Below are 22,951 nucleotides of genomic sequence, written 5' to 3'. Positions count from 1 at the left end.
TTTGTAGTAAGACCTATATTATCTGTTCATGACTCTAGTCTCTGGGTTTTAGTATCCACAAATTAAGTCATGTTGAGAATTAGGTACGTTGATTGGACTGTAGGTCTGGCTATTCAAATTGTACCTGGTACAATGGATGCATTTTTCATCAGGGGCAGTCGTGAAGCTGCCACAGGGCGGGAGGGGGGCGCCCCACCCTGGGCGTGCACCATTGGCATCACGTGAAGGGTAGAAAATCTTTGCAGCCAGCTGAACTAAGGTTAATGGGAAGGAGGCAGTGGTGGGATCCAAAAATTTTAGTAACAGGTTCCCATGGGGGTGGAATTCAAACTGTGGCATAGCTACCAATGGGATGGGCTAACGACCGGGGCGTACCGGGCATTCCTCGGGTGGAGCATTCCTGGGCTGGGTTATGGTACACTTAGCCGCTGCACCGGTCCTTGGGCTGGAAACGAATGAACGCAGGCTTAGGCTGCCATGCACGCCGGTGCACCTCCTTGCTAGACTGCTTCAAGTTCTGCGTGCTGTCACTGCTGAGAGGGGGGGGCATAACTGGGGAGCCAAAATCACATGACAAAATACCACCAATTAGTAACCCCCTCTCGGCACACACAAATAATTAGTAACCTACTCTCGGGAACCTGTGAGAACCTGCTGGATCCCACCTCTGGAAGGAGGGGCTCTGGGGCGCGAGGGCCCACAGGAGTGAGCAGGAGGGCAGGGGCTGGTGAGGGGGGCTAGGCATCATTTGCCCCTTGTGCCACTGATCAGGGGTGAGGCGGTTCAAATAAGAAAAAGGTCAATATGTATTCCTCAGTCAGGGGAGCATTTCACCAGAGTGGCAAAATCTTTCTTTGGTTTCCAGCATCTGAGAGAACCAAACGTTAAGCTTGTAAAAATATGTTAAAGAGATTGTGTTTCATCTCGGTATTCAATACAGAGAGCAAAGTAAACAATCAAGCACCAACCACACAATGCCCTCCTAAGCCGAAAGAATTCAATGCTGTAATATATTCTGAAGTCTTCTATTACTTTATATATGGCAACCAGCTCTTAACTGTGTTAACCACATCAATCTGCACAAATTATCCTGTTATTCAACTCGTATGTACATAATGTTAATCGGGGATGATTAAACCAAACAAACCCAAAATAAACGATTCCCTTGCCGGAATTCAGTGAACATAAATAATCCCTTTCATCGGGAGTCAGTAAAGTTCCTGCGCTCAGGTTGTAAATCTAATGGCTGGTTGTCTAGCGTTGGTACTTGATCATCTTTGTATTCACCATCTTCAACTTGTAAGAGTCAAGTGTGCAACTCAGAGAGGGCTGAAAGCTCAGCCAACGAGGAAAGTTTCTGGATGGGCTGACTAAGCATCAACGGACAGTATAAGCATTGCCAAATGGTTCAAAAATGTTCACCATGAAACCCACCTTTAGTTCCGTACAACAGGATAATGGTGAACATTCTGCTCAGAAAGGTTGTGGAGTGGGGAGCTGATATGACTATTACATCATAGTTCAAAACCAGACATGAAACCCACCTGAGAGCCCGTGTGGGGTGACAGTGAAGAGTTATGGAGGCTGTTTCCTTACGGCCGTCCGAAGCAGCCTCTCCGCCCGGCAAAAAAATTCTGCGGCGTGGGCTGACCCTGCCGCGAAAATGCGGCGGCATCAGCAAATGCGGCAGGCGCATGGAGCGCCTCTTCCTCCCGATCCCACTCACCTTGTCGATAAATTGACCTGCTGGCCGTGAGAGCCGCCACGCTGCCCTCAAGAAGCAGGGGTCAGAGGACAGCGTGAAGTAGCACCAACTGGCTGGCATGGCGTGTTCCAGCGGTGCTGTTCGCTTTCGCCTTGGCGTTTCGCTGTCAGAACAACCGCTAAAAGGGTTGTTTTAGAGATACGCCCTGGGGGAAGGGCGGCAGCCTGTCGCGGAGAATGGCTCCCTGGGGTGGCGTTTATCCCGTCCCAGAATAAATGCTGAGCGTCTTGAGCTTGGCGAGTCTAATCTGGGAACCAGGTTTGATTCTGCACTCTTCCACATGAAAGAGGAGGAAGAGGAGGAGAAGAGTTGGATTTGTATCCCCCTTTTCTCTCCTGTAAGGAGACTCAAAGAGGCTTTCAAACTCCTTTTCCTTCCCCCCTCACAACAAACATCCTGTGAGGTGGGTGGGGCTTAGAGTGGTCAGAAAAGCCCAAGACATGTGTTGGAGTGTGCAGGCTAATCTTAGTTCCCCGGATAAGCCTCCACAGCTCAAGTGGCAGAGGGGGAATCCGACTCAGTTCTCCAGATTAGAGTGCACTTGATCTTAACCACTACGCTGCTCTAAACTGTTGACTCTAAACTGGGGAACTGGGTTTGTTTTCCCCCCACACCTCTACAGATTTGGTGGACTCTAATCTGGAGAATGAGGTTTGATTCCCCACTCCTCCACTTGAGCAGCAGAGACTTATCTGGTGAACCAGATTCATTTCCCCACTCCTGTATCCCAACTGGGTAACCTTGGACTAATTATAGTTTTCTCAGAATTATGTCACCTCCACCTGCCTCACCAGGTGTCTGTTTTGGGGAGAGGAAGGGAAAGGAGTTTTGGGGAGAGGAAGGGAAAGGAGACTCCTCACAGGAGAGAAGGTGGGTATAAATTCAAACCAAAGTCTAATTTTATTGTTGTAAGCTGCCCTGAATAGGTCAAGAGGAAGGGCAACCTATAAATCAAATTATAAATTAATAAATAAAGCTGCGTTGAGTCCCTATTATGGGAACAGAGATTGCAAATGCCTTAACAGTCCAGGTGCTCGGGAGCAACAACTGGCATGAAAGGCCATTGCTTTCACATCCTGCATGTGAGCTCCCAAAGGCACCTGGTGGGCCACTGCAAGTAGCAGAGAGCTGGACTAGATGGACTCTGGTCTGATCCAGCTGGCTTGTTCTTATGTTCTTATGTTCTTAACAGGTGGAGAACACATATAATAAGTAAGGAGATTTTTTTTAAAATTGGGAGGAGAGCGTGAGACTGCCAAGAAGGAAGGCATGCGGTCTACTCCTGTGCTAAGACTGCCTTCCATCACAGTGAGGGGAACGCCTAGGAGGGTTGCCAGCTCTGGGTTAGGAGATTCCTGGACATTTGTGGTGTGTGTGTGTGTGTGTGGAAGGCTCAGTGGGACATAATGCTGTAGAGTCCACCTTCCAAAGCAGCCATTTTCTCCACGGGAATTGATCTCAGTCATCTGGCAATCCGTTGTCATTCCAGCAGGTCTCCAGGCCTCACCTGGAAGTTAGCAGCCCTAGAGATTCTGCTTCCGAAAAGGGCAAAATGACGACATTGTGGTTGCCCTTGATGAGTGCATCCTGTTCCTCAGCTTTATATGCAAAGCCCTGAGTGATGGTCTCAGGAAGCAGCTTGCCTGCTGTTCTTCCTGGCTTCCCTTCCCAATTTCACCTCGCTCCACACAACGCCATCTCTCCTCACTCATCCCGTCAGAGCTTGACATGGTGATGGGGTCTGGGCTGCCCAAAAACAGGCTGGGGAAACAAGGCAAATGCGGTGCTTTGTCCTCTTCATGACTAATTTCAGGTGTTTACCCAGGCTGTGGACTGTGGACTGTGGACCCAGGCTTGGTCATCCATCTTGAGCATCTGTGAGAAAGATGGACAATAAATAATAAGAAGGAGAAGGAGGAGCAGGAGCAGGAGCAGGAGTTTGGATTCATATACTGCTTTTCTCGAGGAGTCTCAAATCATCTTACAAAGTCCTTTCCCTCCTTTCCCCACAACAGACATCTTGTGGGACAGGTGGGGCTGAGAGAGTTCGGAGAGAACTGTGACTGGCCCAAAGTCATCCAGCAATCTTTGTGTGTGTGAGTGGGGAAATAAACTCATGCACCAGATTCAAGTCTGCCACTCATGTGGAGGAGCAGGGAATCAAACCTGGTTCTCCAGACTAGAATCCCCAGCTCTTCATCACTACATGCCCAACCAGGTGGGCATGACACTTAGGTGCCTATTAGTATACTCGTGAAAAAAGTTACATCTATAGATCAATTCTAAGCAGAGTTCATGGCTTTCTGTGGAAATTGCTGCATTTAGAAGGGTGTGTGCATACGATTTCACTTTTAGATACCCCCTGTGTGTCCTTTGAAAAACCCCACCCTACCCCTTGCAACATTCTTAACTTAAAAATAGCGGTTCTGGGAAACCTCTCAAGGGACCAAGCTGTGCAAGAGGGCAAAGGTCACCAGATCCCTGTCACTTTCTGCAAACCGTGGAACTCAGCACAACAGTGTAATGGGTGGACTCTCAATCGTCCTCATCCTCTCTTTCCTCCACAATGTAAACCCCCTCCCCTCCCCTGGCCTGTCCCTGATATCAACTTGGCACTGCTGTGCTAATAAGAGCAATTTTCAGAGGGGGGGGTGTCTTTGGTTGAATTCAGCAGAACACTTTCAAATCTCAGAGGCCGTTTCCGCACGAAGGCAGAAACGGCCGGGTCGGCGTTTATGACGCCGACCCGACGACGCTGGGACCGTCCGCATGGACGGTCCTGGGAACAGCCGGGCAGCCGGCGCCACGGAGCGCCGGCGCCCGGCCGACCTGGCATGTCCCCGGGCCTCCGGCGCGTCGCCGAGGCCTGGGGACATGCCCCCCTGGCCCTGCGCGCCTGCTCCAGCGGCGCAGGGCAGGGGGGCGTGTCCCCAGGCCTCGGCGATGCGCCGGAGGCCCGGGGACAAGGTAAGTGCCGGGTGGGGGAGGCGGCGTGAAGCCGCTGCCGTTCGCTCGGCAGCGGCTTCATGGCAGCGTTTCCCCAAAAAGAGCGCTGGGAAGCGCTCTGGGGAAACGCCGGCTTCAGGCCGGGCGGGCGGCGCGAGGGCGGCGCGGCTGCGTTGCAGCTGCGCCCCCCCCCCCGTGCGAATGGCGGCCTGGAGACGGCGTTTTTACCGTCTCCAGGCCGCCATGAATTGCCCGTGCGGAAACGGCCAGAGAAAGGGGCACAACATTTTGTTGTTGCGGGGATTGCCAGAAAGTCCAAAGGAAGAGCATCTGACAACCACACGTCGCATCCCAGAGTGGGCTCCCCCCCTCCCTTCGTGAACATTATGCATGATTTCAACATTTTTCAAGACGTTTCAAGTTTTGAGACAAAATGACAATGGACACTCATTTGGAAATACAAATTTCTGCTTGTTTGAGGTAAAATTTTTTACATATATGGCTGTGTACAAACTATGTTTAACTGGATCATGTCTCAGATGAAATTTAACTAAATGTATTTCCCTCGTTTAAGTTCTCAGATTTTTTAAAATTTTGAAGAACCGTCACACTGAAAAACGTCGGGAAATCTCAACATTGGCTGAATTTTCAGGGTTGGAATCTGAAAGGTTGAATTCCATATGGTTTGATGGGGAAGGTATACATTCTGAATCTTGACAATTTTATTTGTTTGTCATTCAAATACAATCCTTGACAAATTCAGCATGTGACCACCTTTCTGTAAACAAACATCTCATTTAGCTCATGCTCTTTTTAAAAAAATGAATTTCTTAACACGGCTTTTTCACCCATGTGTAGAGACTACATGCAGCCTCTTTGAAAATCATCTCAAATCGGGGCAGTCAGTTTGGGTCGCACTTCTGGCACCAGCTCCTGAAACTGCTCAGTGTGACACAGGGGATGTCTTTGGGATACCACACAGCCACAGATGGCCAAAGTGAGCACACAAATGCTACTCTTGAGCAATACCTGCAGTGCTACATCAATTATCACCAAGGCAAATGGGTGGAGTTGTTGCCATTTGCAGAGTTTGGAATGGAATGAAAATTTTATTTATATTTTATTTACATAAAATTTCCCCTGAAAGGCTCAGGGCAGTGAACAACAACATAATAACAACATCAATCAGAATAATAGCAACAATGACCATAGTATCAACGACGACATCAATAAACATAGTATCTCAAATATCAACATATCAATAATCATGACATAATCATAGCATAGAATAATAACATCATAACATAACAACATAATAACAATTTAGCAGCATTATTGCATAATAACAAAAGAAAAACAGTAATTTTTATAAAGATATCCTAAATAAATTACTAGACCTGACATATGAACATTGGACAATATTGGGTGGTTTTAATGGAATCATTTCAATGGTTTTGGATTGGAAAAGAAATTTGACACATTTCCAGAACCTGCTAGACACATTGAAACTTAAGGATATTTGGAGATAAAAGAACGGAACATCTAGAGAGCATACCTTCTTTTCAAACAGACTTAAAATTCACTCCAGAATAGATGTGATACTAACCTCTGGATTGCTACAATCATACACAAAAAAGTAGATATAAAACCAAGAATAATATCTGATCATAATCCATTAGAATGGGAGTTAGAGGTTAGAAAGATAAATAGACAATGGAAGTTAAAGGATAGTTAATAAAGGATAGTTAATAAAGATGAAATGGATAGTTAATAAAGAGGAAATAAAGCAACAAGGGAAGAAGGAATTGTAAAAATTTTGGGAGCTAAACAAAGGATCAGTTGGGTCACAGGCATTAATTTGGGATACGAGCAAGGCAGTCATAAAATATTTTTTTATTAGCCAGGAGATAAAAATGAAGAAATGGAAAAAGATAGAAGAGATGGTTAAAGACTCAGAACTGAAACAGAGAAAAAATTGCAGGTACAGACAAATAATAATAAGATAATAAGTAAAATTAATCATATTAAAAATCAACTACAAGAATCCAGGACCCATGAGTTAGGAAAAACAATTAGATGTATTAAACAGAGAAATTTTATAGGGGGTAATAAACAGGCAAATGGTTATCAGCTAAAATAAGAGAAGAAAAAGAACATAAAATGATAAATGCAATTAAAGTTTGTGACAAAAAATTAGGGATCACACAAATATAAAGGAAGAATTTAGTAAACATATGAAGTTATATGCAGAAGAAAGAGTTGACAAAAGCAAAATAGACTCCTATTTAATGAAACAAAATCTACCAGAAGTCTCAGCAGAGAAGTTTGAGGAACTGAATAAACCACTTATGAAGGAGAAAGTTATAAAAGTTATAGGGAAAACAAAATCCAACAAATCCCAAGGACCTGATGGTCTGCCTTCAGAATATTATAAAATATCTGAGGAATGTTTAGTTGGACCACTGACAGAATTGTTCAATGATTTGGAAGGAGGAGAAATCTCAAAATCATAGAAGGAAGCCCATATCTCCATAATACCTAAAGAGGAAGATGATGAATTGGAAATAAACAATTATAGGCCGATATCACTTTTGAATGCAAATTATAAAATTCTATCTAGTATCTTGGCAGAATGGTTGAAACTAATCTTGGAAAATAGGATAAATGAGGATCAGGCACGTTTCTCGCCTGGAAGGCATACAAAATAAAATGTAAGAACTGTAATGGATGTAATAGAATGGAAAAATTACAAACAAGGGGAGAAATTGACACTATTTTTGGGGGATGCTGGAAAAGCCTTTGACAAAGTCAATTGGAATTTTATTTTCAAATTAATGGAAGAGACAGGTACAAAAGAGCAATTTCTGACAATCATTAAACCTATTTACAAGACTCAATCAGCAGAAATTAAGATTAACAATGAATTGACAAAGAAACATAATATTAAAAAGGCACGACAGGGGTGTCTGCTATCCCCCTTATTATTTATACTGACTCTAGAAGTACTATTAAATAGAATCAGGCAAAAGAGTAGAATTAAGGGAGTTAAGTTGGGCAAAAAAACCTTTAAACTTATGCAGATTATATGGTAGGTTTTTTAGATAACCCAGCAGAAAAAATTAATTACTGATTGAACTGATAAATGAATTCGGAAAAGTGGCAGGATTTCAGGTAACCAGCAGTAAAACCAACATTTTGACATTTAATTTTAGCAAGGTAGATTAGAGAAATTAGAAAAATTATTGGGCTTGTGAAATATTTGGGCATCAGATTAAGTTATAAAAATCAGGCGATTTACGAACTTAATAATATTCCAATATGGAAGGAAATAAAGAGGAAGATGCAAAAATGGGAGAAAATACAAATTTCCCTTCTGGGAAGAATAGCTATCATTAAAATGGTTGTCCTTCCCAAAATAATATATTTATTTCAAAATATACCTTTGATACACACAGTAAAACCGTTCAAGAAATGGAAGAAAGATATTTTAAAATTTGTGCGGCAAGGAAAAAACCCAGAATTAATTATAAAACAATGATAGATAGTAAGAAGGTGATTTACACTGCCTGACTTTAGTACATACTGTGAGGTGAATGTATTAACATGGGTCAGAGAATGGATAATGCAAAAGGATATAAAATTATTAATGCTGGAAGGGTTTAATATGAATATAGACTGGCATGAAAGGTTATGGCCTAAGGTACAACAAGGGTATGAGAGTTTCAGAAATCATTACATAAGAAGGACCTTAATTAAAAAATATGGAATTAGTATAGAGAATTTTTTAATGAAAAAGTACCTTCATGGCTTTCAAGAATGGAACCTTTAAGGATCAGAGATATAAATGAAGGAGAGAACCGGCTTACATATGAAGAGATATTTTTAAAAAATAAAATGATAATTGAAGAAAGGAAAGACATTATTATCAAAGAGAAAGAGTGCCAATGGTTTAGTTATTCGCAGCTAAAGAATTAGATGATAAAATGTAGGGATTCAGCGAAAACAACAGCAGAGTTTGACCAGCTGTTAGATAAAGGAGAGAAGAAATTGATAGGCAGAACATATCAACTATTATTGAAATATAATACAGAACAAGATAAAATAAAAAGAAATATGATTAAATGGGCAGAAGATTTAAAGAAAAATATAGAATTGTATTGGCTGTTTTGGCTGCCACATCACACTGCTACCACCTGTTCAGTTTGTAGTCTACTAAGACTCCCAAATTCAATGGTGTGTGCCCCTCACGACCCCAGGGGTCTACCCAGCCTCTTTGTCCGGAGACGCATGCGGCTCTTCCAGCCTGCAAACTAGTGGCTCCATTGGGAGGTTGGAGGGTAGCGTGGGCATGTCCCCCCAGCCTTCCAGAGCAGGGCTGGAAGGAAAGGTGAGTGGAGGGGCCAAACCGGAGGCAGCTCGGTAGATCTTCGGGGGCATGGAAAATGGGTCCAAATGGCTCTTTGGCTGGTAAAGGTTGCTGACCCCTGACCTAGGTGGAGTAAGGAGGGGGCTCCAAACCCAGGTGCTACTCAACTGAGTTCGTGGAGGCACCTTTGAACCACTGTCCACCCTGGACACTTGCCCGCCCTGCTACCACCTGCCTGCCCAGCTTACCGCTCATGTGGACACAAAGGTGCGCAGATGCAGACACGCACATACACACTGACAGGCCACACAGTCACCAGGCTGCCTGAGCTTCCCTTTGTGTGTGCCCCTCACCCACTTTTCCCTATGAATATGGCAAACTTTCCACCTTCACGTGTGCACTTGGCAACAGAGAACAACATATAAGCAGGATGTGTAGCATGCGTCAGAAGTGAAACACACCTCTTCCTCCCCAGCAGTGGTCTCTGGGCCAGGCTCTGTGGCATGCGTTGTGGATGTCACAAACAAGCTTGTGCTGCTGCTGCCACCCACACTTTGCCTCCTTTCGCCTCCCTCTAAGCCAGGGGTGGGCAATTATTTTTTCCATAGGGCCGCATAAGAAACAGAAAATATTGTGGAGGGCCGGGCCAAAAGGCAGGGGGGCCAGTCAGGGTCATCCGGCGGGCCGCATGTGGCCCCCGGGCCGTATAATGCCCAGATCTGCTCTAAGCACAACTTCCCTCCAACTTCTGCTGCTGCCACCTGCCTGAAGGCACCCTGGAACCTGCTGAGAGCCATCTGGGGACAAAGAAAGCAAGAGGGGATGCTTGGCAGTAGTGGTTTGCTCTTGGGGCTTGTGAGCCCTGGGCGCTCTTTTAGTCAGATATGCCTCTGCCCAAATCCCTTTCATGTGCACTGTTGTTAAGCCAGGTGGCACCCAACTTATACCTGTGCATTTCATTTTTCTCTGTCTAAGTGTAGGATCGTATATTTATCTCGAAAATTCATTTTGTTAGTTTTCACCCAGCTCTCTCATTTGTCCAGGTCGTTTTGAATTCTAACCCTATCCTCTGGAATATCACCTGCCCCTTCCTAATTTGGTGTCACCTGCAAATTTGATTAGCATGACCTCTGTTCCATCATCCAAGTCATGGGTAACAATATTGAATAGCACTGGGACAGACCCCTGCAGCGCTCCCACTAGAGCAGAATAGAGTTATCTGGGGAATCGGATTTGTTTCTCCGCTCCTACACATGAAGCCTGCTGGGTGACCTTGGGCAAGTGACAGAGAGGCCCTTTCTGCATGGCCATTGGGTCACCCCTGCGCCGGCAGGAATTCTGCCGGTGCAAGGGTGGGGGCCGTTCGCACAGAAGCGTGCGAACAGCCCCTGCAGAGGCCAGCGCAGGAGAGGCGGCTCTGCACAGAGCCGCCTCTTCCCCATCCCTCTCCCACTCACCTCGTCGCCACCGTCGCCCTGCTGGCCTCCATAGACCCGCCCACGCTGCCCTCCGACCTCCAGGGGTCGAAGGACAGCGAGGGAGGGTCGTTGGAGGCCAGCAGGGCGACGACAGCAACGAGGTGAGTGGGAGAGGGACGGGGAAAACAGTGCATTCCCGGTGGTGCCGTTTGCACCGTGCCGCCGGGAATGCGCTGTTGTTCCAAAAACCTCCCTCCAGGAGGGAGGTTTTTGGAGGTGGCCTGACGTCGCCCTGGGGGAGGGGGAAGGGAGCCAGGTTGGCGCTGCTGCATTTTGGCAGCGCCACCTGTGTGAACGGCTCCCTGGGGATGGCATTTTTGCCGTCCCCAGGGTGTCGCTAATGGCCCGTGCGGAAAGGGCCAGAGTTTAGAGATCTGCTCATGTGGAGGAGCAAAGAATCAAACCTGGTTCTCCTGATTAGAATCCATTGCTCTGGATCACTACATGCCCAGTCAGATGGGCATGACACTTAGGTGCCTATTAGTACACTCATGAAAAAAGTTACATCTACAGAGCAACTCTAAGCAGAGTTCATGGCTTTCTGTGGAAATTGCTGGATTTAGAAGGGTGTGAATCTGCGTAAGACTGCACTTTTAGATACCCCCTGTGTGCCCTTTCAAATAACCCCACCCTACCCCTTGCAAAATTCTTAGCTTAAAAATAGTGGTTCTTGGAAATCTCTCAAGAGGACAAAGGTCACCAGATCCGTGTCACTTTCTGCAAACCATGAAACTCAGCACAACAGTGAACAAGGTGGACTCTCAATCACCCTCGTCCTCTTTTTCCTCTGCAATGTAAAACCCTCCCCCCCCCACCCTGCCTGTTCCTGATATCAACTTTGCGCTGCTGTGTCAATAAGAGACCAGTTTTCAGAGAGGGTAAAACATGCCCTTTGTTGAATTAAGCACTTGCAAATTTCAGAGAAAATGGCACAACATTTTATTGGGGGGGGGGGATTGCCAGAAAGTCCAAAGGAAGAGCATCTGACAAACACACGTCACATCCCATAGTGATCTTACTCACTCCCTGTGCGGACATTAGATCAAAATGTACGATTTAAACATTCTTCAAGGCATGTCAAGTTTTGAGAGAAAATGACAATGGGTGTTCATTTGGGAATACAAATTTCTGCTTGTTTGAGGTAAAAATTCTACATATATGGCTGTGTACAAGATAAGTTTCAATGCACAGGTCTCGTCTCAGATAAAACTCTGGATAAAATTTAACCGAATATATTTCCCTAGTCCAAGTTTTCAGATTTTTTTTTAATTTTGAAGAATTGCCAAACTGAAAAACGTCAGGAAATCTGACCATGGGTCAGATCTTATTAGCTGTTGACAGACATTTATTTTGACAGACATTTATTTGGACAGATATCATAACATTGGATTTGTTCCATTCCACGAAGTCACAGAAAGAAATGGAACACTAAAATACTCGTCCCATAATCCCAAACATCTTAAGGACAACCTCCCGTACAGTCCGCTCATACGGGCAAAACACAATTCCACCAATCAAGAAACCTTTCAAATGGAAGCAAAAAGAGTAGTCCAAAACTACTACCCAAGAGGGTATCCGAAATCAGTTCTTAGAAGAGATTTGAATAGGATATCTGAGACACCACATAAAGATCTTTTGCAATACACAAAAAGAACAAACAGACTACGTATTACTTGGGCAGACTACACTCCAGAAGCACAAATTATTAAAGGGATAGTGCAGAAATATTAGTATATAGTGTCTGATATACTGGGCTGTTCAATTCCACATCAGATAGGCTACAGGCACATCAACAGCTAATAAGATCTGACATTAAAACCAAAAGGAAGCTAAGCCCAGTGGTTGCAGGACACTACAAATCTGGCCATTGTACTATATGCGACCGATCATTGTATACAAAAATCATCAAGGATCCCAACTCTAAATGCACTTGGCCGATCCAGCATTTTTCAAACCGTAACACAACACAGTGTTGGACAGCCCCAGTAGTGTCGCAAATGATGCAGTCGTCAAATTCTTGGATTTGTATATGAAACAACGCTCTAGGAGCAAACCTGAACATCAGCCTTCTTTTCCTGTACATTTATTTTAGTTTCCCTCTATTTGGTTAAGTGGACTTGTGTACATAATATTGTTATGCCAATAAAGGTTCTTTGTTGTTTAAAAAAACCTGTAACACAACACAGTGTGTTTATATGATAGTTTGTAAATGCAATAAGATTTATGTCGGAATGACAATGTGTTTGCTCCAAACGAGACTGTTGGAACATGCCAGCAACATAAGGGTAAAAAAAGAAGTGCCACTAGTGAATCATTTTGTTGCCAAACAAAATAATGCCAAAGATTTTACATTTCTTGTCCTATAGCATAATTCATCATCACACAAAGATATAAATGTAAGGAAAATCTTATTACAACAAGAAGCAAGATGGACTTATTAATTAAATCGTTATTTTACAGGGTTAAATAAGGATTTAGATCTGTCCTGTTATTTATGAATGGATTGGTTGTTGTTTGTGAACGACCAATGTTATGAATGACCTATGTTGGATACCAAAAATGTATATCTCTTTAATTGTCAGTTGAATATGCTACATGAGTGAAACAGGTGATACCAATTACTAAAGCTATATATATGTTTGCACTATGGTCTCTCCATTTATACAATGGAAGTATATGGGGAACAGAAAAAAAGAGGATTTATGGAGGAGAAGTCGATTTATGGCTACCAATCTTGATCCTCCTTGATCTGAGATTGCAAATGCCTTAACAGTCCAGGTGCTCGGGAGCAACAGCCGCAGAAGGCCATTGCTTTCACATCCTACATGTGAACTCCCAAAGGCACCTGGTGGGCCACTGCGAGTAGCAGAGAGCTGGACTAAATGGACTCTGGTCTGATCCAGCTGGCTTGTTCTTATGTTCTTATGTGTAAGCATGATACAATAGAGAAAAGTAAAAAGTGCACGTACAAAGTAGTTTATTGAATATATTTTTGTATTTAACATTTGAATATTTGAGCAGTTATATATAATAGTTCTATCAATTGAATAAGATAAGTTTAGAATTTTGGAATAATAATTCATGGATTATATTTGATACCATAATTTATTGGACATTTACATGATAATCTATTTTAATTCATGCATTTACACATCATACTTACCAAATAGACAAAATTATCAACTGTACTAATAGTTGTTAATACGTAAAATACATGTACAGCTATGTATAATATTTATAATTGTTCACATATGAATGTATTGAAGAATTATTGAATACATGATTGTATAGTTGATAATGATATATTCACTCTATAGAACCTTAAACTGGCCATTGAACGATAGGAGAAATGTCACATTGATGAAGGGCACCAAAAATGCAAACCAAACGCATGTTGCTTCTGTGTAAATTGATGTATTCCCTGAATACGTTCCTTTAATTGGTGAGGGTGATACTCTGCCAGAAAAGAACGCCAAACAGGAGGAGTCAATTTGTGTTTTGTGCGTTTTGTGCGTCAAGTCCGGAACCTTTCCGCCAGCCATTTAGAAAAAGAAGAAGAGTTTGGATTTATATCCTCCCTTTCTCTCCTGTAGGAGACTCAAAGGGGCTTGCAATCTCCTTGACCTTCCCCCCTCACAACAAACACCCTGTGAGGTGGGTGGGGCTGAGAGAGCTCCAAAAAGCTGTGACTAGCTCAAGGTCACCCAGCTGGCCTGTGTGGGAGTGCACAGGCTAATCTGAATTCCCCAGATAAGCCTCCACAGCTCAAGCAGCAGAGCGGGGAATCAATACATCCAACTTAAGAAAACAAATACATCCAACTTAAGAAAACAAACAAAGAAAAAAAGAAGAAAAACTTTGTGAGGGGAAGGGAGGGGGTGGGAAAGAGAAAAATCGAGTGTAGAGAAATAAGAAAAGAGAAGAAAGAGAAACAAATTGAAAAACAAACAGATAAATATATAAATAAAAACCAAATAAATTTGGACCTCCGAACATTCTCTACTTTTTAAAAATCTTATTAATACATATTATTATCATTTTTGTAACACATGTAACTGTATATATTGAAACCAATATTGCCATTGTAACTGAAAAGATAGATCTGTTTTGCATTGCGTTTCATCTATTATTTTAGCATACTTAGCTAATTCTGATTTGCCATTCACGTTTTGATGGGCTCTGGTTAGATTTCCAATATTTCGCCCATAAAATTCTAGCTGCAACCACTAAATACTCAAGCCAGAGATAGCAACATGCAGTAGGGATGCCAACCTCCAGTCTTCCTGAAGAAATGGCTACTTTGCATGGTGGACTATGGCATTATATCCCACTGAGACCCCCTCTCATCACCAACCCCTCCTTACTAGGCTCTACACCAAATCTCCAGGAATTTCTCGATATGGAATTGGCAACCCTCATTTACAAAGCTCCAACTCCCAAGATTCCTTGAGTGGGGCAAGGACCTACAACTAAAGGGTGTGAGGGCTTTCCTTCAGTGCATGCAAAGATGGATGGGGGAATTTGCTTGTAGTTTCTTAACACTGTTTGAGACCACAAGGCCAAAAGGAATATGGAGGTAACACTTAACAGATTTTCATGGAACATAATTCCACTTATGGCTATCAGTCATCCTGGCTATGTGGAATCTCTGTGTTCAAGGGCAGTATTTCTCACTTTACACAGTTACTTGAGTGAACAAGAAAGGAAGGTATTGATCTCCGTGTCCTGGGGATTCATCTGGTTGGCCACTGTGAGGAAACACTGTGCTGAAAATCTCATCCAGCAGTATTCTTTATGAATATTTATGTGGAATGGAGGAAATAGTTCTAAAGCAAATGGTTCATCAGTTCCAAAACACTTTGGATAAAACTGTCAGCAACAGTGGATGGTGTCGGCAGAGCTTTATAAATGGATGCTTCAGTCCCGCCTTCAAAAGGTGATTATTTGTAGTTTGTCCTAACATTGGTAAATGATCCCTTCGTAGGCCTGAATTTGCGACTCAGAGAGCTGTGTTTTGAAGTATTTTGCAGTATTTCTTGCAATTCACAGCCCTCAGAGGAATCCAATGGAGGAGACCTGAGTAAATGGCCTCAGTGATAGTGCATCTGCTGTGCATGCCAAAACTCGTAGGTTCAATCTCCGGCATCTCCAAATAAAGCTGAAATTCACCTCTAGCAGTCTGAAGCTGCAGAAGCCATTCTACCACTTCATGACTCTTCCAGACCATTCCCAATCTTTTCTCCTCCATGCATGAACCAATATGTAGTATTTTATGTGAGACATTTACAGATTCGAAATTGGCCTCTGGTTGCTGAAACATTTGGGTACGCCAGTTGCTTATTGACTTTTCTTCTGTTCGGTTTTCAGGTCCCTAGTGGATTCCACAACCCTAATTTCTATTGCAGCGATTATTGAATGTCCTCTCCTGTCAATGATGGCATGGACTCTCTCTAGCTGTAATCTGCCTTAAGTTCAAGTCCAGAGCGGCCGGATTATAAGCCTTCAACAAACAATTACAGAGCAGTGAAGTGCCAAAACGCTCTGCAGCTGTGGCCGTTCCCTGCCCAAGCGAGAGGCTAGCACTGGTAGCGTTGCTGAGAAGGTGTTTGGCACACTTCATGCCCATCATAGCTTGTCCAACCAAGTTCACCCCACATTTACAGTGAAAAGTCCCTATACTACCTTTTATGATGGCTTTTACAATGAAATGTCCCTATACTACCTTTCTCCAAGGGGTGACAAGAGGCCTTGTGGTCACTTTCAACTCTATGATTCCATGGTTCTATGACTCCAGGTGGCTTAAAAAGTTAGTACAGTGTAGTGGTCAGGAGATCAAGGGTCCAATCCATCCACTCTGGCATGAAAGCTTTCTGGGTGACCTTGGGCCAGTCCTTGACTCTCGGCATGCTAGGTTGTCAGATTGCCTGAAACCCCCAGGATCTTTCTGGGAAAGAGCCCAGAGAAACCTTGGCCAGGTGGAACCAGGTCCTGCAGGATTTATTGCAAATCCGCAGGGTCTGTAAGACAGAGTGGTTCCACCAGGCCAATGTCTGAGGGCAAGAAATGCTATGTGGCCTCCCTCTCCTCACTTCCTTCCCCTTCCATTTTCCCTTGGCTTCCTTCATTATACTGTCTCGTGGACATATGTTGATATGGGTGTCATGGATTGTTTTAGCCCTCAAGTTTTATAATGGGGCTGAAGTGTTGGTTTTATTTATTTTTTTCACTTATTATATGGTTGTAAGCTGTCCTAAGCCTGCCTAGAGAAGGGCAGCCAAGAAATTAAACAACCAAAAAGTATCAATCGATGTCAGGATGCAGTCTAGGAACTCCCCCAAACTCCACACTCATAGAACTTTGGGAGATTCCTAGGACATTCCGACATCAATGTCCCTCCCCTTCATTTCCCCCTGCCTCATTTGAGCATTGGTGGGTCCATGACAGCTTGGGGAGAACAAATGGTCAACCTGCGGGGTTATGGGGATAATGGAGCAATGGAGTATCACACCTGTCTCTTTGAGCTCAGAGTATAGTGTAGAAGCCCTCTAGGATGCAGCCCTTCTCCTTGTTCCCTGTCTTAAGGAGATCTAAGACAAAAATTTCCCTTTCTATACTGTCGAAGGCTTTCACAGCCTGAATCAACTAGGTGTTGTGGGTTTTCCAGGCTGTGTGACTGTAGTTTGCTAGTTTTTGCACTTAGGAAAAACTGCCACACAACCCCCAACACCTAGTCTTCCCTCCCAGGCCTGTTGGCTGACCCAAGAGGAATGCTACATCTATCCTTCCTGCCTGGACTCCTGAAGATGTCAAGAAAAGGCAGAACACAGGGAGAAAATACCAACATGCAGTCTTCCTGAAGAAATGGCTGCTTTGCATGGTGGACTTTATGGCATTATATCTCACCGAGGTCCCTCTCATCACCAACCCCTCCTTACTAGGCTCTACACAAAATCTCCAGGAATTTCTCAATATGGAATTGACAACACTCATTTACAAAGCTCCAACTCCCAAGATTCCTTGAGTGGGGCAAGGACCTAGAACTCTTGTGTGGGCCCTCCTTCCGTGGGTGCAAAGATGGATGGGGGAATTTGCTTGTAGTTTCTTAACACTGTTTGAGAACACAAGGCCAAAGGGAATATGGAGGTAACAGTTAACAGATTTCCATGGAACATGGTAATTCCACTTATGGCTATCAGTCATCCTGGCTATGTGGAATCTCCATGTTCAAGGGCAGTATTTCTCACTTTACACAGTTACTTGAGTGAACAAGAAAGGAAGGTATTGATCTCCGTGTCCTGAGGATTCATCTGGTTGGCCACTGTGAGGAAACACTGTGCTGAAAATCTCATCCAGCAGTATTCTTTATGAATATTTATGTGGAATGGAGGAAATAGTTCTAAAGCAAATGGTTCATCAGTTCCAAAACACTTTGGACAAAACTGTCAGCAACAGTGGATGGTGTCGGCGGAGCTTTATAAATGGATGCTTCAGTCCCGCTTTCAAAAGGTAATTAGTTGTAGTTTGTCCTAACATTGTATTGTCAAAGGCTTTCATGGCCGGAATCACTGGGCTGCTGTGTGGTTTCCGGGCTGTATGGTCGTGTTCTAGCAACATTCTCTCCTGACGTTTCGCCTGCAAGATGCCAGCCACAGATGCAGGCGAAACGTCAGGAGAAAATGCTGCTGGAACACGGCCATACAGCCCGGAAACCACATAGCACCCCAGTTATCAGGGGTTATCAGATTGCCTGCAACCCCCCAGGAGCTTTCTGGGTAAGAGCCCAGAGAGGCCCTGGGCTGGTGGAACCAGGGTACTGCAGGATTTATTGCAATTCCGCAGGGTCTGAAAGACAGAGTTGTTCCACGAGGCCAGTGGCTGAGGCCAAAAAAGGCTATGTGGCCTCCCTCTTCCCACTTCCTTCCCCTCCCATCTTTCCCTTGGCTTCATTATACTATCTTGGGGATATATGTTGGTATGGGGGCCATTGGTTGTTTTAGTCCTCAAGTTTTAAAATGCGGCTGAAGTGATGGTTTTATTGGTTTTTTCACTTATTATACGGTTGTAAGTTGTCCTGAGCCTGCCGAGAGAAGGGCAGCCAAGAAATTAAACAAACAAAAAGTATCAATCAATGTCAGGATGCTTTAGGAGCTCCCCCAAACTCCACAGTTTTGTCGTAGAACTTTGGGAGATTCCTAGGGCATTCCGACATTTCCCCCTGCCTCATTTGAGCATTGGTGGGTACATGGCAGCTTGGGGAGAACAAATGGTCAACCTGCAGGGTTATGGGGATTTTGGAGCAGCGGAGTATCACACCTGTCTCTTTGAGCTCAGAGTAATTATATTGTGAAAGCCCTCTAGAATGCAGCCCTTTTCCTTGTGCAAAATGTGTTCCCTGACTTAAGGAGATCTAAGACAAAAAATTTTCCCTTTCTATACAGTCGAAGGCTTTCACAGCCTGAATCAACTGGGTGTCATGGGTTTTCTGAGCTGTGTGACTGTAGTCTAGTAGTTTTTGCTCCTAGGAAAAACTGCCACACAACCCCCAACCCCTAGTCTTCCCTCTCAGGCCTGTTGGCTGATCCAAGAGGAATGCTACTGCCTGGATTCTTGAAGATGTCAAGGGATGGCAGAACACAGGGAGAAAATGAAATATTTTATTGAAGAAGACAGGTTTATGAGTTTCATGAAAGAGTTTGAGCAAACAGATCAAGGACTAAAAGAGCAATCTGCAGCAGGTCAACTTAGAAGTACGTCCCATGGTATTCTACAGGACTTAACTCCCAGGAAAATATCCTTAGAAATGCTGTCTTACTACTATACAGAAGCATTAGCTATGGTAACGGATTTCCCCCCACCCCACTCTCTGTGTTTTGTAGGGCTTATGTTTAGCTGGAAAATAGGGGCTTAACCAAGACATAGCCATTGATTTCATAATTAAGGGGTTGCCAATCGATCAAGTAGTCAGAAGGAGGGCTGCCTGTGCGAAAGAGGTCCATTTCGTCTGGGGAAAGCACTCGACCCCACAAATACACGTCTGTAATCTCGCCTACAAAGGATTGGTTGATGTCAAAGCCACCTCCAACGGAATCCTGCCGTTGCCCGATTATGATTGAAGCATCAGAACTGATATTGTAACCTTTCTTCATACCCTTGCGGGGCAAGCAATCCCCACTCACAAAACACTGTACTATTCCTGTGGCAGACTCCCAACTCATACATATTTTCTCCCAAAGTGGTCGGACAATTGTAATGTATTCTATACTGAAGGACACGATGGATCCTCCCAAATACAAGCTGTATTGGTCGGGTTTGGGTTTGAAGATGATGAACTCGTTGTCAGACTTTCCAGAGGTGTAAGAGAAAGGGCAGATGCAGTTCAAGGTCTGTGGCCAGGATCCCTGAGAGGCACACAGTGAGAAGCCTGGTCCAGAGGCTGCTGGAGGGCAGTTCTCAAAACGGCATGAGAGCTGTGTTGGATGCTTCTGGGAAAATGAAGATCTTCTTTTCAAGGTCTGTAAAAGAAGCCAGAAAACAACGATTTCCCCACACAGTCAAGTTGGCTGGATCTGAGACTACCTGGCTGGCTTTGAGAAGGATCCCCGATTGTCTGGCACATGCAAGCACGTGATGCATATACTTTGTTCCAGTTCATAGAGATTTAGTGTAAAACATTGCAAATCAAAATGGCCACGTTATACACTTGCATAGGCCAGCCAATCAGGGATCCTTTACAATACAGATAAGTGTTCGCAAGTGTATATTTTTCAGCTCCAAAAGACAGCTTTTTGCAGGGGCCCCCAAATGTTCCTGAAAAGTCCCCCACCAAAGCTGTTTTGTTCTTGGGCCTGTTGGTCTACTGTGCAGATGCTTCAAAGCCATTTTTGCTCATTGTGATGGGTTCTGCTTCATCACAATGTAGTCCCAGGCAATCAGGCAATCGTGATACACATAGTACACAGTGTCACAGTGCTATTTTTTGCAAGACTATTTTTTTTTGCACAGCCTACTTGGTGGTTCCATAGCCAAACTGGGACTGGTGTGAATGACAAACATAGTGTCCTAGGAAGGCAGTCAGCCTCAATCCCAAGGTGGGCACCACCAGCCAGAACTCAGCAGCTCCAGCCACCAGCCAGTCCTCCCCACCCTTGGAGGCGCCTCGGAGAGCCCGCATATTGAGCACAGCCATCTGCCACAGCAGGGAGCTGCCACCATGCTGGGGGTCCCAACCCCCTCCTTCCCCCACCAGAGAGGACAAAGAGTGGATTACTCCTCCAGCCATCCAAGCTGCACCAGGACTCACCAGCTGCAAGGAGAGAAGGCAGCTCTCTGCCCCAGGCAAGAAGGTGGGACAGCAGTTCAACGGGTAATGTCTGGCCATGAAAAGTAGAACAGCGACCCAACTCGGGGGCCTCCGGGTCCCAGCAGGCAGGGGAGCCAGCGAAAGCAGATCAGGCAGCCATGGGCTCCATGATGCCAGCCAGGCCTCAACATCAGGACAAGGAGGGGGGCTGGGGCCGAGGGAGGGTAAAAGAGGAGGTTTGGCCAGGCAGAACAGGACAGAAAGTGGATTGAAAGCGCATTATTCTGCATTATTCCGCCGGGCCTGTAAGACCGAGTTGTTCCACCCGGACTTTGGTGAGACCGGCCGCTGAGGGTGCCCCCCGCCCCTGCCCCTCCTCTCTGCCCCATAAGGGTCCCTCATACCATCGGGACCCATTATATATACATATTTTTTCTGGGGAGAGTTTAAGCAAGGGCTTCGTGGGACGCTGTGTTAGGAAATAACTGTTGTTTTAATTGTATTTATGATAATGATACTTTGATGATTTTATGTATGATGTTTTAATGCTGTATACCGCCCTGAGCCCCTTGTGGATAGGGTGGTATATTAAATTAAACAACGACAACGACAACGATAATGAATAATAACAACAACAACAACAACAACAACACTCTGGGACTTTAGAATACAGACAGACAGACACCTGGCACACAACACCCCAGACATAACAGTGATAGGGAAAAAACATGTTTGGATCATAGATGTTGCTGTGCCAGTTGACAGCAGGGTAGAGGACAAAGAGCTGGAAAAGATCACAAAATACAAGCCCCTACAAATTGAAGTTGAACGATTGTGGCAAAAAGAACAACAGTAATCCCACTAGTAGTCGGTGCTCTAGGAGGGAATCCCAAGAAATCTTAGAAAAAGCTTATCCTGGAAAGCCTAAACTTGGACAGAACATCAGTCCACATGCCAAGAAAGCAGCACTTCTAGGAAACTGTATGTACATATTCTCACATAAAATACCTCTAATATCACTGGAGTCCCTTGGGAAGGACTCGATATTCAGAGATGGAATTCCAGACACTTGTGCTGTGTTGTTATGTGTATAATAATAATGTGCGGAAGGGGCCCTAGAGAATCGAGCAACAAATAGAGATTTGCCTGAGGAAGGTGAGTTGTGTGTGTGTGTGGGGGGGGGGGTGTTTCAGACCTCAGGCCTGACTTCAGGCCTCAACTGACTTCTGGGGGGTGTTTCAGGCCTTTTTCCTAGAAAGGCGTCATCTGGAGGCCGTGCTTTCCTCTCGCTCCTTAATCCCTCAGAGGTGCAGAAATTGGAACTGGGATCAGGTGAATCCCGTCCCTTGTTGGGTAAATGGACTGAGCCCCTGGGAAGACACTGCTCGTCAGAGTAGACAATACTGATCTTGATGACTTGCCTAGGGCCCCAACCCTGTGCTTACTCAAATTGGGTGGAGCATATCCAATATGCTCATATTTGTTCAGGACTATATTCTAATGTGGAAGCTTACAATTTCCTCGCTGCTGCCCCTCAACTGATCTTACTGACATCTTTATCGGTGACGGTCTAGTTCAGTCAATTTTGTCCTTTGCTTTTGCACCGGTTCTGATCGTGGTTGGGCAACATCAGCGCATCATCTAGAGCAGGGGCAGGGAACCTGCGGCTCTCCAGATGTTCAGGAACTACAATTCCCATCAGCCTCTGTCAGCAGCAGCCCAAGTTGGCGCTGGTAGGCAGCTGATGGGAACTAGTTCACTGAGACTAACAGAGCTGCATAGTTCTCTGAAGACTAGGGCCTCATATCCAAGCTGGAACACTGGAATTTTCAAGCACAATTTTCCCTCGGGTTGGGTTTTACTCCTGAACTTGGGCGACCACACACACTGTTGCAACCTACACCTCTTTGGTTCTTCTGGACTTCATTTGCTCCTGTACCACAACCCAGCACCTACCTTGCGAAGCCAGAGTCCCCAGTGAGCCCACAAGGATGGCGAGAAGGGCGTGCAGGATCGCCATGATGGGTGACAGCAGAAAACACAGGAAGCAAGGACTGGGCAGCTTCAGCTGGATCTAGGCTTCTTTCCTGGGTGAA

At 44.8% G+C, this 22,951-nt stretch overlaps 1 protein-coding gene across 1 annotated transcript in view; it reads right to left on the bottom strand.

Moving 5' to 3' along the window:
* The window catches only part of LOC125439155 (serum amyloid P-component-like), a 29,058-nt gene extending 6,107 nt beyond the window's left edge, over positions 1–22,951 (bottom strand). Inside the window, exon 1 of the mRNA XM_048508092.1 lies at positions 22,812–22,951. Coding sequence (XP_048364049.1) covers positions 22,812–22,875 — 64 coding nt within the window. The 5' untranslated portion in view covers positions 22,876–22,951. The remainder of the gene's footprint in view (positions 1–22,811) is intronic.

The sequence above is a fragment of the Sphaerodactylus townsendi genome, linkage group LG01 (genome assembly GCF_021028975.2).
Source record: "Sphaerodactylus townsendi isolate TG3544 linkage group LG01, MPM_Stown_v2.3, whole genome shotgun sequence".
Taxonomy (NCBI): domain Eukaryota; kingdom Metazoa; phylum Chordata; class Lepidosauria; order Squamata; family Sphaerodactylidae; genus Sphaerodactylus; species Sphaerodactylus townsendi.
This window is presented reverse-complemented; position numbering and strand designations above follow the sequence as displayed.